Raw genomic sequence first — 13,951 nt, 5'->3', positions numbered from 1 at the left:
CCATTTATCCCCCTTGACCCTCATGTACCTCCCCCACCCCTCCTTCCCTCTGGTAATCACCATACTGTTGTCTGGGGCTTTGTGGGGTGTTTTTTTTTGCGGGGGGGGACGACTGACAAAACCTTTACAGCTCCAGTTTATAATGTTCGAAGCCAAAGATGCCTTAGGTATTTAACCAGTAATAAATATTTTTGCACCAACAAAACCTTCCAGCTCTCAGAGAACAGTTATTCAACATTTCTTCTGATGTGCCCCAGTTTCCAGCGGGTGATACCTCATTTCTCTGCTCTACACTTAAGAGTGGGTTTGTGTTTTTCCTTCTGAGCCTTCCTGCGTCAGACTGTTCAGTTTGCTCCACTCCCTCACGCACAGGGGAGAGCTCTCCTCCTCCTCGGAGGTCGCTGCCCTGCGTGCGCTAGGCTCCCGCAGTGCTGTCCCCCGCCCGGAATTACGTTGCTGGGTGGAACATTAGCTTTCGCTGCTCGTGCAAATGCATTCCTTCCTGATAAGATCGCTTTAGAGTCCATCGAAAATCGATTCTTTTCCGTCTTATTTTCTGCCCTCACTGGTCACTTTTTAGTTCTGTGTGTGTGTGTGTATTTTTTTATCATAGTATAAACATTGGATTCTGTAATCTTCACGCTCCCTGTAGCAGGCACTGAGTGATGCTGGTACAAACGTGTTGTTTTGATTTTTAGGTCACCACACGGCATTTGACTATTTTCTTCTCTCACTCTCTGTTCATGCAGAGTAGGTGACTCCATAGTCGTGTTAAAAACAAAATTTGTTAATAACGAATATAAAGATTTTAAAAGGTACACAGCACGCGGAGCCATATCTTCACAAACGGTTGTCTGCCCTAAAGTGCTTTGGCTTCCAGTTTCCACTGGAAGGTACTCAGCCATGACTCAGGCTGCCGGCTGCTTCACACCCGCACACCCACCTGAGCGCCGGAGCTGCTCCGCAGACGCAGACGCCGTGCTGAGCCGCAGGAGCCCCCACCTGCGGCCTCAGCGCCCCCGCCCCGCCCCCATCAGGGTGCTTGTCTGGAGACTTCCATGGGCGAAGAGGAGGAGCTAAGCGAAGAACACGGTAGCAGTTTAGAAACAGCGGGTGGTACTTTTATGTCCAGGCATCATATTTGCCTGTAAAATATCCCAGGCAAGTCCTCCCCACTCCCGAAGGGTTTCCTGAGGGCCACTGAATTCTCAGGGAAAAGAGTCGGTGCTTCGGGGGCGGAGTAAAGCAGGAGCCGTGGAGGGAGCGCACAGCGTCCTTACATGCAGACACAACAATTTGTGTGTTTGCCAAGTAAGATAAAATTAATGGGAGCCTCTGGAACACCACATGAGTTAGGCCACCAGACACAAAGGCAGTGAAATGCACAGAGGACAGGATGGGAAATCTGGGAAATCAGAGGCAGTCGTGTCTGGAGTGCAAATCAAGTTTAGATGCGTACACACCGGTGTCAGCAATCTGCTGCGAGAGAACAGAGAGAGACAATAACGACGCAGAAACATGCTCTCCGCCAGGATTTCACACACGGATTAGGGGAGAGACACTGAGGGTTCAAGGCGGCTTTCCTGAAGTCACACCATCTGTGAGTAACAGAACGAAGACTAAACCCAGGACAATCTGACTTTAAAATCAGTATTTTTCCGCCTCAACCCAGCCCTAGTGGCGCAGGGTAAAAGGGAGAAATGAGCGAGAACTGCAGTTTTGAAATCTGGGCCCATCCACTGACAACGGATCAACTTCTATTCTGCAAACGGAAACACATGAAGGCCACATTTGTTGGACCTTATCAACCATATTTCCATCCTTTTACAATAAGAATTTTACATATATGTTTAGGGAGTGACAGTGAAGTCCCTTCCCCCAAGTACAGTTTCTATATCTTGGCATTTTTAATTCAACCTTTCTTCATGCCCTCTATGGGGAATTACTGCGTGACCATAATTACACTAGGCTAACATTAACAACATTACCACATCTGATTAGTGCTATGTAGTATAATCAGGAACACGTAACTTCAAATAGACTATATATGGAATTTGTCCTGCTATACTAATCATTCAGTTAGCAATATTAACAGTTTTACATGCCATTGTGAAAATGCCCATCACTTATAAAATTAAGATTTCTGTATTATTTTGGGAAAAAATTAAACACTACCTTAGGAAGTGGCTGTCACTTGTAAAATTTTATCAATCAAGATGTCCTTAAACTTATCACATCTGTGGAGTTTATATCATTTATTAAGGCTTAAGCTAATACTGAAGGTTTTTCTGCACTCAGTTCATTAAGGCTTTCCCACTGTTGTGAATTCTCTGGTGCACGGTGAGCTGGGACTTCTGGATGAAGGCTTTCCCACACGCAGTGCACCCATAGGGTCTTTCCCCAGTATGAATTCTCCGATGTAAAACCAGGTCTGACTTCTGGGAAAAGGCCTTCCCACACTCAGCACAGATGTAAGGCTTCTCTCCCGTGTGAATGCGCTGGTGTCCTGGCAGGTGGGACTTCTGAGAGAAGGCTTTCCCACACTCAGTGCACACGTAAGGCTTTTCCCCCATGTGAATTCTCTGATGTCCAATGAGATGCGACTTCTGACAGAAGGCCTTGCCGCACTCACTGCACCTGTAGGATTTCTCTCCAGTGTGTGTTCTCTGGTGGATGATGAGCTGTGACTTGCGGGAGAAGGCCTTCCCACACTCAGGACATGCATAGGGTTTCTCCCCAGTGTGAACTAACTGATGTGTGATGAGTTCTGTCTTCCTGCTGAAGGCCTCTGCACACTGAGCACACTTGCAGGGTTTCTCTCCAGTGTGGATCCTGCTGTGTATGATGAGGTGGGACTTCTCACAGAAGGCTTTCCCGCACTCGGCACACTCATAGGGCTTCTCCCCAGTGTGAGTCCTGTGGTGGATAATCAGTTGTGACTTCTGGGAGAAGGCCTTGCCGCACTCTCTGCATTCGTAAGGCTTCTCCCCCAGTGTGGATCCTCTGATGTATAATGAGGGGTGATTTCTGGGAGAAGGCTTTCCCGCAGTCACTACACGCATATGGTTTCTCCCCCGTGTGAACTCTCTGATGTATAATGAGAGATGACTTCTGAGAGAAGGCTTTTCCACATTCAGGACATTCATAAGGCTTCTCTCCAGTATGAGTTCTCTGGTGTACAATGAGGTGAAACTTCTCACTGAAAGCTTTCCCACATGCACTGCAATTTTTAAAGAGAAGTCCCCCACATGTGATACATGCATAGGTCTTCCCAGTTTCAACATTCACAAATTGAATAAGAGACTGTTTCTTGCTGGTGGTCTTTCATGCTGACCATCTTCACAGTGTGTCACTTCATCATGAAATTTTTTGCTACAATAGGAAGCTCTAGGTGTTCTACCACATCCAAAATTGTCATTAGGGTGTTTCTTGTATAATCTCTACTACAAAAGTTAGGTTTATATTATGTTTCAAGCTCCTCTCAAATGAATCACACTTATACAGTGTTTGTCTTGAAGTATCCAGGTCTGTGCAGTCATAAAACATGTTTCCAAGTGTATTATATGTATGGACTGGCTCTTCCATAACCGATCTGTGGTTGGCTGTGACTTGCCTAAGAAGTCTGTCTTGGTTTTCCTGCTCTCTCTCCAGCTGGCCCTCCCCTTGCCAGACCTTCAAAGTGGAGTACAGGGACTGAGGCACAGAAAACAGGCTCACTCCATATCATACACAATGATAGGAAGGGATATACTGTTCAACATCTTCCACATAGGGTTTTTAAAAAGAAATGGAACATATTTTCAATGTTTAAAATTGCCAGGTAATAAATACTTTTACTATATTTTCATTTCTCTATACAGTTATAGCCAATAGTAAGAGAATGTTTAATATATTAACAAAAAAAGTTTAAAGATCACAAAACAATTATAATTTTCCCCCTGATTATGAAGATTATTTTGCAAAGTTTGGCTCCATGGTGATTTTTATTGTGCCGCACTATGATACCATGTGAGGACTACCTGTACCTTACATGCTCACAACAGAAAACAAAGCAAGCCTCAAGTCAATGATCTAAGTTTCTCACGTAATAGGCTAAGAAATGAGCAAATTCAACCTCAAATAAGTAGAAGAGAAGAAAAATAAAGATCAGAGTGGAAATCAATGAAATGGAAAATGGACAAACTACAGAGGAAAATCAATGACATCAAAACTTGATTAATTAAAAAATTAACCAAACCAGTATGTTTTAGCTAGTGATGAGGAAAATAGAAGACACAAGGTATCAGCATCACAGATGAAAGACAGACATAAACGAACAGTAAGGGAATATTATAAAACATTTTGTACCAATGAATTTGACAATTTAGATGAAATGGAAAACTCCTTGAAGGACATGAATTAGCAAAACTGACTAAGGAAAAACTAGATCATCTAAACAGAGCCACATTAAGGAGAGAAAGTTCAGACCTGGACTGCTAAATTCTATCACTGCAATACACTGTCACCATGAGAATAACAGCTGTTCTAAGTCTGTGGCTCCTTCTAGTGAATCATCAAACCTCAGGGCATCCTTGCAGACCTGCACCTATGGACGGATACACAGACCAATAGAACAGTATACAGAGTCCAGAAATAAACCTTTTTCTTTACGACAAATTAATTTGTTGCAAGGGTACAAGACCATTCGATGGGACAAGAATTGTGTTTTTAATAAATGGTACTGGAACAACTGAATAGGCACATGCAGAAGGATAAAGTTAAACCTTACCTCACACCATATGTAAAAATTAACTCAAAGTGGATCACAAGCTTAAGTATAAAAACTCAAAGCATAAAACTCTTAAGGGAAAATGGGGTAAATTTTCATGACCTTGAATTTGCCATGGGACTCCAGCACCTGACACCAAAAGTATGGACAAAAGAAAAATAGATAAATGGGCTTCATCCAAATTAAACTTTTGTGCTTCAGAGGACACTACAAAGATCATGATAGGACAACCCACAGAATGGAAGTGTTTGCAAACCCTGTACCTAATAAAGGGACATATCAGATAAGAACTTTATATCTTTGCAACTCAATAATAAAAAGACAAATAATTCAAAAGTAGACAAAAGATCCTAATAGACTATTTTCCAAAGAAGATACAAACATGGCCAATGAGCACATGAAAAGATGTTCAATATAATTAGTTATCAGGCACTGTTTTAGTTATTAACTTGCTATATGACCCAGCAAGTCCAGTCCTAGCTTCCAAAGAAAAAAATAAAACATGTCTACATAAAAACATGTACATGAATGTTTACAGTGGCATTATTCATGTAGCCAAAAAGTGGAAATAAGCCAAATGTTCCATCAACTGATAATGGATAAACAAAATGTATTATATCCCCCTGGCTGGTGTAGCTCAGTACATTGAGCATGGGCTGCGAACCAAAGTGTCGCAGGTTCGATTCCCAGTCAGGGCACATGCCTGGGTTGCAGGCCATGACCCCCAGCAACCGCACATTGATTTCTCTCTCTCTCTTCCTCCCTCCCTTCCCTCTCTAAAAAATAAATAAATAAAATCTTTAAAAAACCCAAAAAAAACCCAAAAATGTATTCTATCCATACATGGAATATTATTCCACCAAAAAAGCAGCAAAGTCCTGGTACATGCCGTAATGTGGTTGAACCTTGAAAACCTCATGCTAAGTGAAAGAAGCTAGTCCCCAAAGACCACATTATATGGTTAGGTTTAAACGCAATATCAAGAATAGGCAAATCGACAGAGACAGGCTGTGGTTGCTTAGATCTGGGAAGAGGGTATGGGGGGACTGACAGCCAAAGGTGCAGGGTTCCCTTTGGCGGGGATAAAAAACGTTCTAAAACTGACTGCAAACAATGGTTGCACATATCTGTGAAAATACTGAAACCCACTTAATTCTTTACTTTAAATGGGTGAATTGCATGGCATGTGAGTTATACCTCAAAATTATTAAAAATAATAACAGAATTTCTGGGAATAGCTAATAAAACATTAACTGTCTACACTCACACTGCCTATTCAAGCTTATATTCCATTATTCCCTGGCACCGATCTTTTGCTGAAGTCAAGTAAGCCTAGTAAACTTCTGCCAGGAAAACCACATTGATTCCTTACTTCCAAGAACACTGGCCCTGCAGGTTCACAAAACGCTGGCTGGCCACAGGGATACTCCGCCAGCGCACAGGCCACTATCCCTGATCCACAGATCATACTCTCTCCCTATTCCGGTCCCCATGAGTACACAACAGTCCTCCCACCCCTGACCCCAGACCTCTAACCGCTGGCCCTCACAGACCTCCCTGCAGCCCGCACCACCGCCCGACGCCAATCCCAGACGTCCTCATGACTCAACCCATAAGTCCCTCCTCTGACTCGCTGTTTCATGATCAGGTCCCCAAACGCCCATCCCAGTTTAACCCAGGACGGCTGTCACATCCACACTGAGGGACTCTCCCGCTCCCTCACCGGATGAGCAAGGCATGGGGCTCTGGAGCCTGAGCTGTTCGGTGTGGGATTTGGGCCACTTCACATCCTCAGCGGCTTTGTCCAAAGGGCAACGTGGCCGCTCCCAGGTACTACGCCTGATTGGGAGCCGCCACACATCGGTTCCACACAAGCAGAGGAACTGGGTCTACTCAGAGCAGAAGACGGTGGAAAGGACTGGGAGAGGAAGAGGAAAGTAAGCTGCAAATTTTCCCAGAGAGATCTGACGGATGGACTGGGGAAGACACTGCTGTGGTACAGCACTTCATGGAAGGAGACCAACTGGTGAAACGGGAGTTTGGAGTGGTGCGATCCTTGCACAGGGCATTCTACTTAAACCTGCTGGCAAATGGTGCAGGGCTGTTTCATCAAAAGACAATGATGCTGGGAAAGACAGAGCAGCAGGAAAAGAGGAAGACCAAGGATCGGATGGGTTGACTCCATACGAGCAGCCGTAGGCACGAGACTCTAAACGTTGAGCAGGGCTGTCGACGACAGGACATGGTGGACATCGCCCAGTCATTGGGTCACCAGGAGTGAGAGCCAACTCAGCAGCAGGGGACACGACCGCCCGGCCCTCTGCGGGAGGACTGCGGTGTGGGAGAGGGGCAACAGAGATGGCAGAGTTCCTGTGGGCCGAGAGGGGGCATACACATTCCACTGTGCTCCTAAGCACAATGGGGAACCCTCCCAGGGGAAATTGCCACTCCAATACTAGGGTGCAGGGCCTGGCTGATGAAAAAAGAATACGGGAACAGGAAAGAGGAGACCGAGGCATAAAATTGTTGAAAAACAAAATTCAACTGAGTAAATTTGACTTAGCTGGCTTTATTTCATGATCCTGATGTGAGCAGCATCCCAGCTCAGCAGACAGAAAGGAACTCGGAGGAAGTGTAGATGATGTCAGGCAAGGTCACCTGCCTGTGGGGAAGGGTGGGTGCCTTCCAGGCAGATGACCTCACCAGTGCTGACCAGGCAATTCCAGATTGACTGGTTGAAGGTCACATTCCTGGGTAATACTGATTCCTCAGACCTGAAAGAGCCCTGGATCTGAAGATTGGAGATCTGGGTTCAAATCCTGCTTCACCACTAACTTAATTATTACTGTCAAGTGGATAAGGCATAGACGTTGTGCCTTTCCTAGTTCCCTATTACCATTTCCCCCCTGACTGCACTGTTGGAAACCACAATTTGCAGTTTGCAACAATGGATTCTCTATCATTGCATCACTCCAGAGTTATGTGATTGAACTGTGTAATGTAAGTGTATTGCAATCATAAGCATTAACAATCAGTCTTTGGCTTTGTCTGTGCATTAACTGTTGTGTTTTGTAGCAATATAGTGCTAGTTTAATTTTTAACCTAGTGAATATTTTTTCTAAGAGTTCTAAGTGTTTTTCTAACGAAAACAATTACTCTACCGATGACAGTATGACCCAGACATCACCTAAAAAAGACTCTTATTTTAAAGACACATCCATACCTGGATTGGGGAGGTGAATGCCAAAAACAGAGCACACTGCATGCCATGCGATCAAGAACCTGGGCTTGGGCGTGGTGGAGGAGGGGGTGTGGAAGCACACACGGAGACAGAAACTGACAGGTCTAGGAGGAGACAGGCAAGGGTTTAAGCACAATGTTTCTTGTCTCCCCCAAAGATGCCAGTGTGGGGTTGGACACAGTGGCTGCTGAATTAGATTGGCAGAGCACACAGACATGCGTTATTTTTTAAGCATTGACATACTTGTTGAAATAGGTATCATACCTATCTAAAAATAAACGAATGTCTAATATCTCTTTTCATGAACAGCAGCAGGAGGAGATGGGAAGTGTTTTAAAATCTCTTCAATCCATGTTATTCTGATGGCTTTTTGAAGGAAGAACTCAGAAAAACACTTTCCTTGGGTTTACCGTTTTATTGTGAAGGATACAATTGAGGACTAGCCCAATGAAAGAGATGCCCAGGGCAAGGTAAAGGGGGGCAGTTGTTCTCGGAGCTTGTATGCGCCGCCCGGGGCTGCCCCTCTCTGCCACTCTGATGCGTTCGTCAACCTGAAAGCTCCCCAGATCTCACTGTTCAAGAGTTCTTTTCACCCGGTCTCCAGCCCCGCTTCCTTCTCTGGAGCTCAAGTGGAAGTGAAAGTTCCCACCTCTGATCCTGTGCTCAACCTTCCCAGGGCCCCGCCCTCATCTGAAGCTGTCTGTGGGCCCCACGCTGATCCTCTCATTAGCATAAACCCAGGGTCCTTTTTCCAGGTCCCCTCTCCTCACTGGAACATGCCTGTTTTATGGTGCACAGGGGCAGTTTTCGTGGCTGTCTGCCCCTCACAAGGTGGCTCTCCTACAGATGAGCTGGGTTACCTACTGCAAGAAGACGTCACTTGGCAGCCAGCCCGGTCCCAGACACTGGACCCAGAGAAGACAGCCAGCTTGTCTATCACTGCCTTGACAACTAACCCCCCGAGGGATCAGGATCTTAAAATCATAGCACCATGGAAACAGAGTCATAGAATGTTGGATCTGGACGGCACCAGAGAACCCACACAATCTAACAAATTAACATCAACAACCAAATCCTGGAAACAAATCCTGGGTCTGATTCAAGATTTCCGATTGGGCTGGCCAAGAACGGTGGATACACAGCTCCCACTGGCCCACCTCTGAGATGCTCCCAGAGCATCTCTAGCCCGGGATCCTTTGTTCTCCTTGGCTCGCTGCTCCCGCCTTCTTCTGCCCAGGGCTCTCTGAAGGGAGCGGGTCCCTCTGAAGGGAGCAGGTCCCAAGAGCAGAAAAGTGACCGTTGGGGCAGCCCCTCAGAGAGCCCCTGCATCCATCTCAGGCTGACTTCGACGTTCGTTTCCTGCCTACGACGCTCAGGCATCGTGCTGGAGCAGGCGACGCTTGTAAAACACGTGAGTCAGGGCACTCCCTGACTCAGGTCTGCCTGTCACAGCAGGCAACTAACGGGGGGTTGGTTTTACTGATAGGTTCTCTGTAATACAGTAAAACTTTCTAATAGCAATAATACTTGCTCGTTGTTAAAAATCCAAACATACAACTATAAAGAAGAAAGTGAAAAGCAACGGAATTTTACCTCCCAACATAAACGCTATTATCATTAGATATTTACCAAAATGGAGCATAGTTTATATGCTTATAACAAGGGTTTTACTTAGCTGTACACCATAGATATCTATTTCATTATATCCAAATGGCTTAATAATATTCCCTTGTGTGGGTGTGACATAATATATTTAGCCAAGCTCCTATTTGGAGGCCTGTCTTGTTTTCAATTTTTCGGTAACAAAACAAAACAAAACAAAACAATGCTGAGATAAACCTCTGGTTCCTAGATTATTTCATACTGACTGATTTTAGTATGTGATTCCCATTTTACCCACAAGGGGGAAGCGGGCTACTGTGAGAAGACAAACTGAGAGGAACAGAGGAAAAAAAAGCACTAGAAAGGTCTTTGGCACACAGAAGCTTCCCCACAACCTTCCTTGTGAGGTGCACATTACTCTTTCCCCCTGTTTCTGGTGGAGGAAACTGGGTGTGGGGAGAGGAAGCGAGGGGTGCAGGTCATCACCACCAGGCCCCGATTCCGTCCAGCCGGCTCTCTCCACTGCCCTCCCGAGCTGACAGCAGTAAGACCGTGCCCCTGCGTTCGATTCCGTTCTAGGAACTGCGCTGCGACCCTACTCACAAATAAATAAGAGCACCCCTGCTCCTCCGGGGGTTATTATCAACTGTGAGGACAAACTGATATACAAGAATGACTGAATAATGACATGCCCCCCAGGACGCAGAGAGCCCAGGAAGGCAGGAAAGTCACTCCAACAGGGAGGCTGGGCACAGCTTTTAAAGAGGCATGACAACAATCAGAGTTAAGGTTTACTTAGCATTTTCTCTGTAAGAGGCAGAATCTCATTTAAAGCTCCCCACACACCCGGAGGGTGTTGTATCCTTTTCCCAGAGAAGAACCCTGGGATCCACACCCTTAATGTTTGTTTGGCACGACCTAGAAGGGATGGTGGACCTTCAGCAGGCAGAGCTCGGAGACTCAGAGAAGAAGACACAGAAACACGATGTGGGAGGCAAGAAATACCGGCACGTTTGGGAGTACAAGGGGATCAGTGGTGGTGGGGGCGGGGGGTGGGGGGGGGGCGGTGAAAGAGGAAGAATGTGAAGAGATCAGAAACGAGACGGAGAAAGTGGAGCCAGGCTGGGGAAGGCTGTGAATAGCAAGCCAAGGAAATCCTACAGTATTTTATACTCCGGCGGGGAACCAACCGCAGAGAATGGCTTCCTCTGTGCTTTAGGAAGATTACTTTGGGGTATTGTATACAAGGATAAGGAGACTAGTTGTGGGGGGGGGGGTATTAAGATAATCCTGGCTCAAGATAAGAAGGAATGAGAACCAAAAAGGATAGTACTGAGATAAAAGCCACAAGATTGGATGTCTCATTACGAATTGGGGCGAGAGAGAATACTCTGGTTAATGTTTTTCCATGTTTGGGCAACTGGGAGACCACGAGTGTGTATACCAAGGCAGGGGCCGTGGGGGAGGGGGAGAAGAGATAAGGTCACTTCTGTTGTATGAGATTGAGGACCTGAGGGGCCTCTGGGTGGGGTTGTCCAGTGGGAGTTAGACGTAGGAAGCTGGTGATTTACATAGGTTAACCTGAGAACCAGAAGAAATGACCCCAGAGGGCAGCCAGGGAGAATCTATACTTGAGATCCAGCGGAGCATGTTCATCCCCTAGTAACTGTGGAGAAGAGACTGCCCCGAGTCCTGACTGCCATCTGACCTGTGAGCTGGACCCGGGTCACAACGGAGATCGCCTATTGCAAGCCCCCCTTGGAGACTGACCGTAATCTATGCCCGTTCTGACATAAACCAGCCCCCTCCCCTGCTTCCTGGTACATGCCCGTTCCTGGACCAGGTCATTGTCCTGACCTGGCCAAGCATGGAAAGTAACTTCCCACACCTGGTAGCACGCACGTGCTCGTCCCCGTGAATACTTCATATGTGATCCTTTGGTGCCTGCCAAGTGGTGCAGGGATCCATCTGTCTCACAGCCTCCCCAGGGTGCCTGCTATGTAAGTTTCCCTCAAGAAACTCTATTTATTACTGGACTGAAGTAGCCTGCCTCTTTCCCTGCCCTCCGCTTGCGGAGGTAGGTTTTCAGACCCAGGGCCTTTTTCTGGGTCTGTGAGTAGTTCAGGTAACCTATAACTCCACTGCCAGACTCCCGTCCTGGGGAGGTAGATGACAGGTACACAAGGAAGGCTATTCACAGCAGCATCATGCGCAGCTGTGGGAGGATGGGTGAGGGGAGGAGCGAGTAAATAAACCCTAAAACATCCACCTTGTGCTGTGGTTAAACATTAAGTAGATAAAACATACTAAGATGGACAGATCTCTAAAACATACACTGGTGAGAAAAGCAAGCTGCAGCACAATAATAATGCATAATACTGCTCATGAAAGACGAAGTCCAAAAATGCTGCCACCAAACAGATTTCAATGGGGTGTGTGTGTGTGTGTGTGTAAAGAGAAAGTTCTGGAAGAATGAACATGCTGCTGGTGACACTAGAGATGAGCTGTGACAAAAAGGGAGATCAGGAGGGATGAAATGGGATTTTAGCTTCAGCTGCCAAATTTTAATTTTACAAGAAGAATGTAATCACAAATTATTCAGGTGCATAAAAACTCTCAAACTATTTTTTAAAAATATATAGATTCAGCCCTGGCTGGCGTAGCTCAGTGGATTGAGCGCAGGCTGCGAACCAAAGTGTCGCAGGTTCGATTCCCAGTCAGGGCACATGCCTGGGTTGCAGGCCATGGCCCCCAGCAACTGCACATTGATGTTTCTCTCTCTCTCTCTCTTTCTCCCTCCCTTCCCTCTCTAAAAATAAATAAATAAAATCTTAAAAAAATCTATATATATAGATTCAATGGGAAGAAGAGAAAATGGAAGAGATGGAAACACCCCGAGACTCGGGGTGGGGCACTGCTATTGCAAACACTGGGAGATGTTGCTGGAAGTGCAAGATGGAGGGGGCGAGCACTGCACTCGTGAACCCTGCAGAGACGGCCAGCTGGGTGAGCCCTGTGAGCTCAGTTAAGGTTTTAGCAACTTTCAGTTACAGCCACAATTCCTGTGCCCTCGCAAGGTCACGTGCCCCCACCACTTGCCTTGGAACGAGACTGTGTTTGCACTGCTCTCTTCCACACTGTAAATATCTGAGGACTTTTCATCCAATTCTGGTGTTTGGACATGCCTTCCCTTTCCTGGAAATTACACAGGGGTTGTTCCTGACGTCCCTGTTCCAGTCCTTCAGGTTGCCCACGAGATCCACTTCCTCTCGTTCCACTCCAGCAAATACCTGCCTCATCGCTTGTCTCCCATTCAGAAAACTCCCACTCCAGGTCGCTTGGGAGGCCTTCCATGGACTCCTCAAGGGACACCTGGAATGGATGAAGCTAACACCGAGCACAGAGAGGTGCCAGGTGCTGCACCAGGCTGCCTGGAACCTGTCTCATTCATTCCTCCCAAGAGCCCGGTACTCTCAGCACCCTCATTTCACAGCCGAGACTCGGTGCAGCGGGGGGTGTGGGGTGGGTGAGTCTGTCCTGAGGGACTGAAGGAAGGCCGGATGCAGGGACGTGGGAGGAGGAAGGGCCTGGGCCAGAGAGCAACTGCTCAGGCAGCTCAGCTTGCCAAGTGCCTTGATTAGCCATGATTTCCTTTGATTCCACCGCAGTGCTCTAAGGGTGGGCTCATTAGGGAAAACACAGAGTCAAGCTTTAATTCCCTTAAAGTGTCAACCATTGGGTCAAAGGCTTTGAGGGCCCATTCACCTAGTAGGTGGCCTTGAGCAAGTGGGCAAGCGGTGGCCACAGACAGGCTGCGTGCTCCCTGTGGCCCCTGTTGGCCCAGTTCTTCAAGGATCATTAGTTCCTGGCAGCCGCTCCTCCCAGTCTGGAGACTCTTGGCCGGCCACCTCCGGCCCTCCATGCCCACCCATCTGGGAGTTAAAGCAGAGCAGCAGAGGAGTCTGTTTCCCCGGTTAATGAGCAGGCTGTTTAGGTCCTGGGGCAGTCACGGGTTAGGAGCAGCTGGGGGAGGGAGGGGGGTCACGGCCCTTTGCCACAGTGAGGTTTCTCATAAACATTTGCCCAGGGAGCCTTCTGGGATCAAGGACGGCTCTGGGCCCATCGCCTTTGCCGGGCGGAGTGCCAAGGCGCCCAAACCTCAGGTCCTTGGCCCTCCTCGGGCTTAGAGCTTGTGGGGGAAGCTTCTGGGCCCGACTCACCCCAACTTCAGCCAGGGCCTCGGCTGACTTGGACGGGAGGATCAGGAACAAACGGGAAGTGGGAGGAGAAGCAAGAAAGGGGGTGACCTGAAAAAGAACTTTTTCCTCTCAAAAAACATA

At 47.1% G+C, this 13,951-nt stretch overlaps 1 protein-coding gene across 1 annotated transcript; it reads right to left on the bottom strand.

Moving 5' to 3' along the window:
* Positions 1-2,294: 2,294 nt before the first annotated feature.
* LOC123808221 (zinc finger protein 300-like) lies at positions 2,295-12,910 on the bottom strand. Its single transcript, XM_045822734.1, is given in 5 exon segments — positions 2,295-2,990; positions 2,992-3,326; positions 3,329-3,435; positions 3,437-3,693; positions 12,818-12,910. Coding segments are annotated over 5 exon segments (1,488 nt in total).
* Between the last annotated feature and the right edge of the window lie 1,041 nt (positions 12,911-13,951).

The sequence above is a fragment of the Phyllostomus hastatus genome, unplaced genomic scaffold, assembly GCF_019186645.2.
Source record: "Phyllostomus hastatus isolate PE091 unplaced genomic scaffold, TTU_PhHast_1.1 phas_contig_150, whole genome shotgun sequence".
NCBI classification, from domain to species: domain Eukaryota; kingdom Metazoa; phylum Chordata; class Mammalia; order Chiroptera; family Phyllostomidae; genus Phyllostomus; species Phyllostomus hastatus.
The sequence above is the reverse complement of the archived record's forward strand: the minus strand, read 5'-3'. Positions and strand labels throughout refer to the sequence as shown.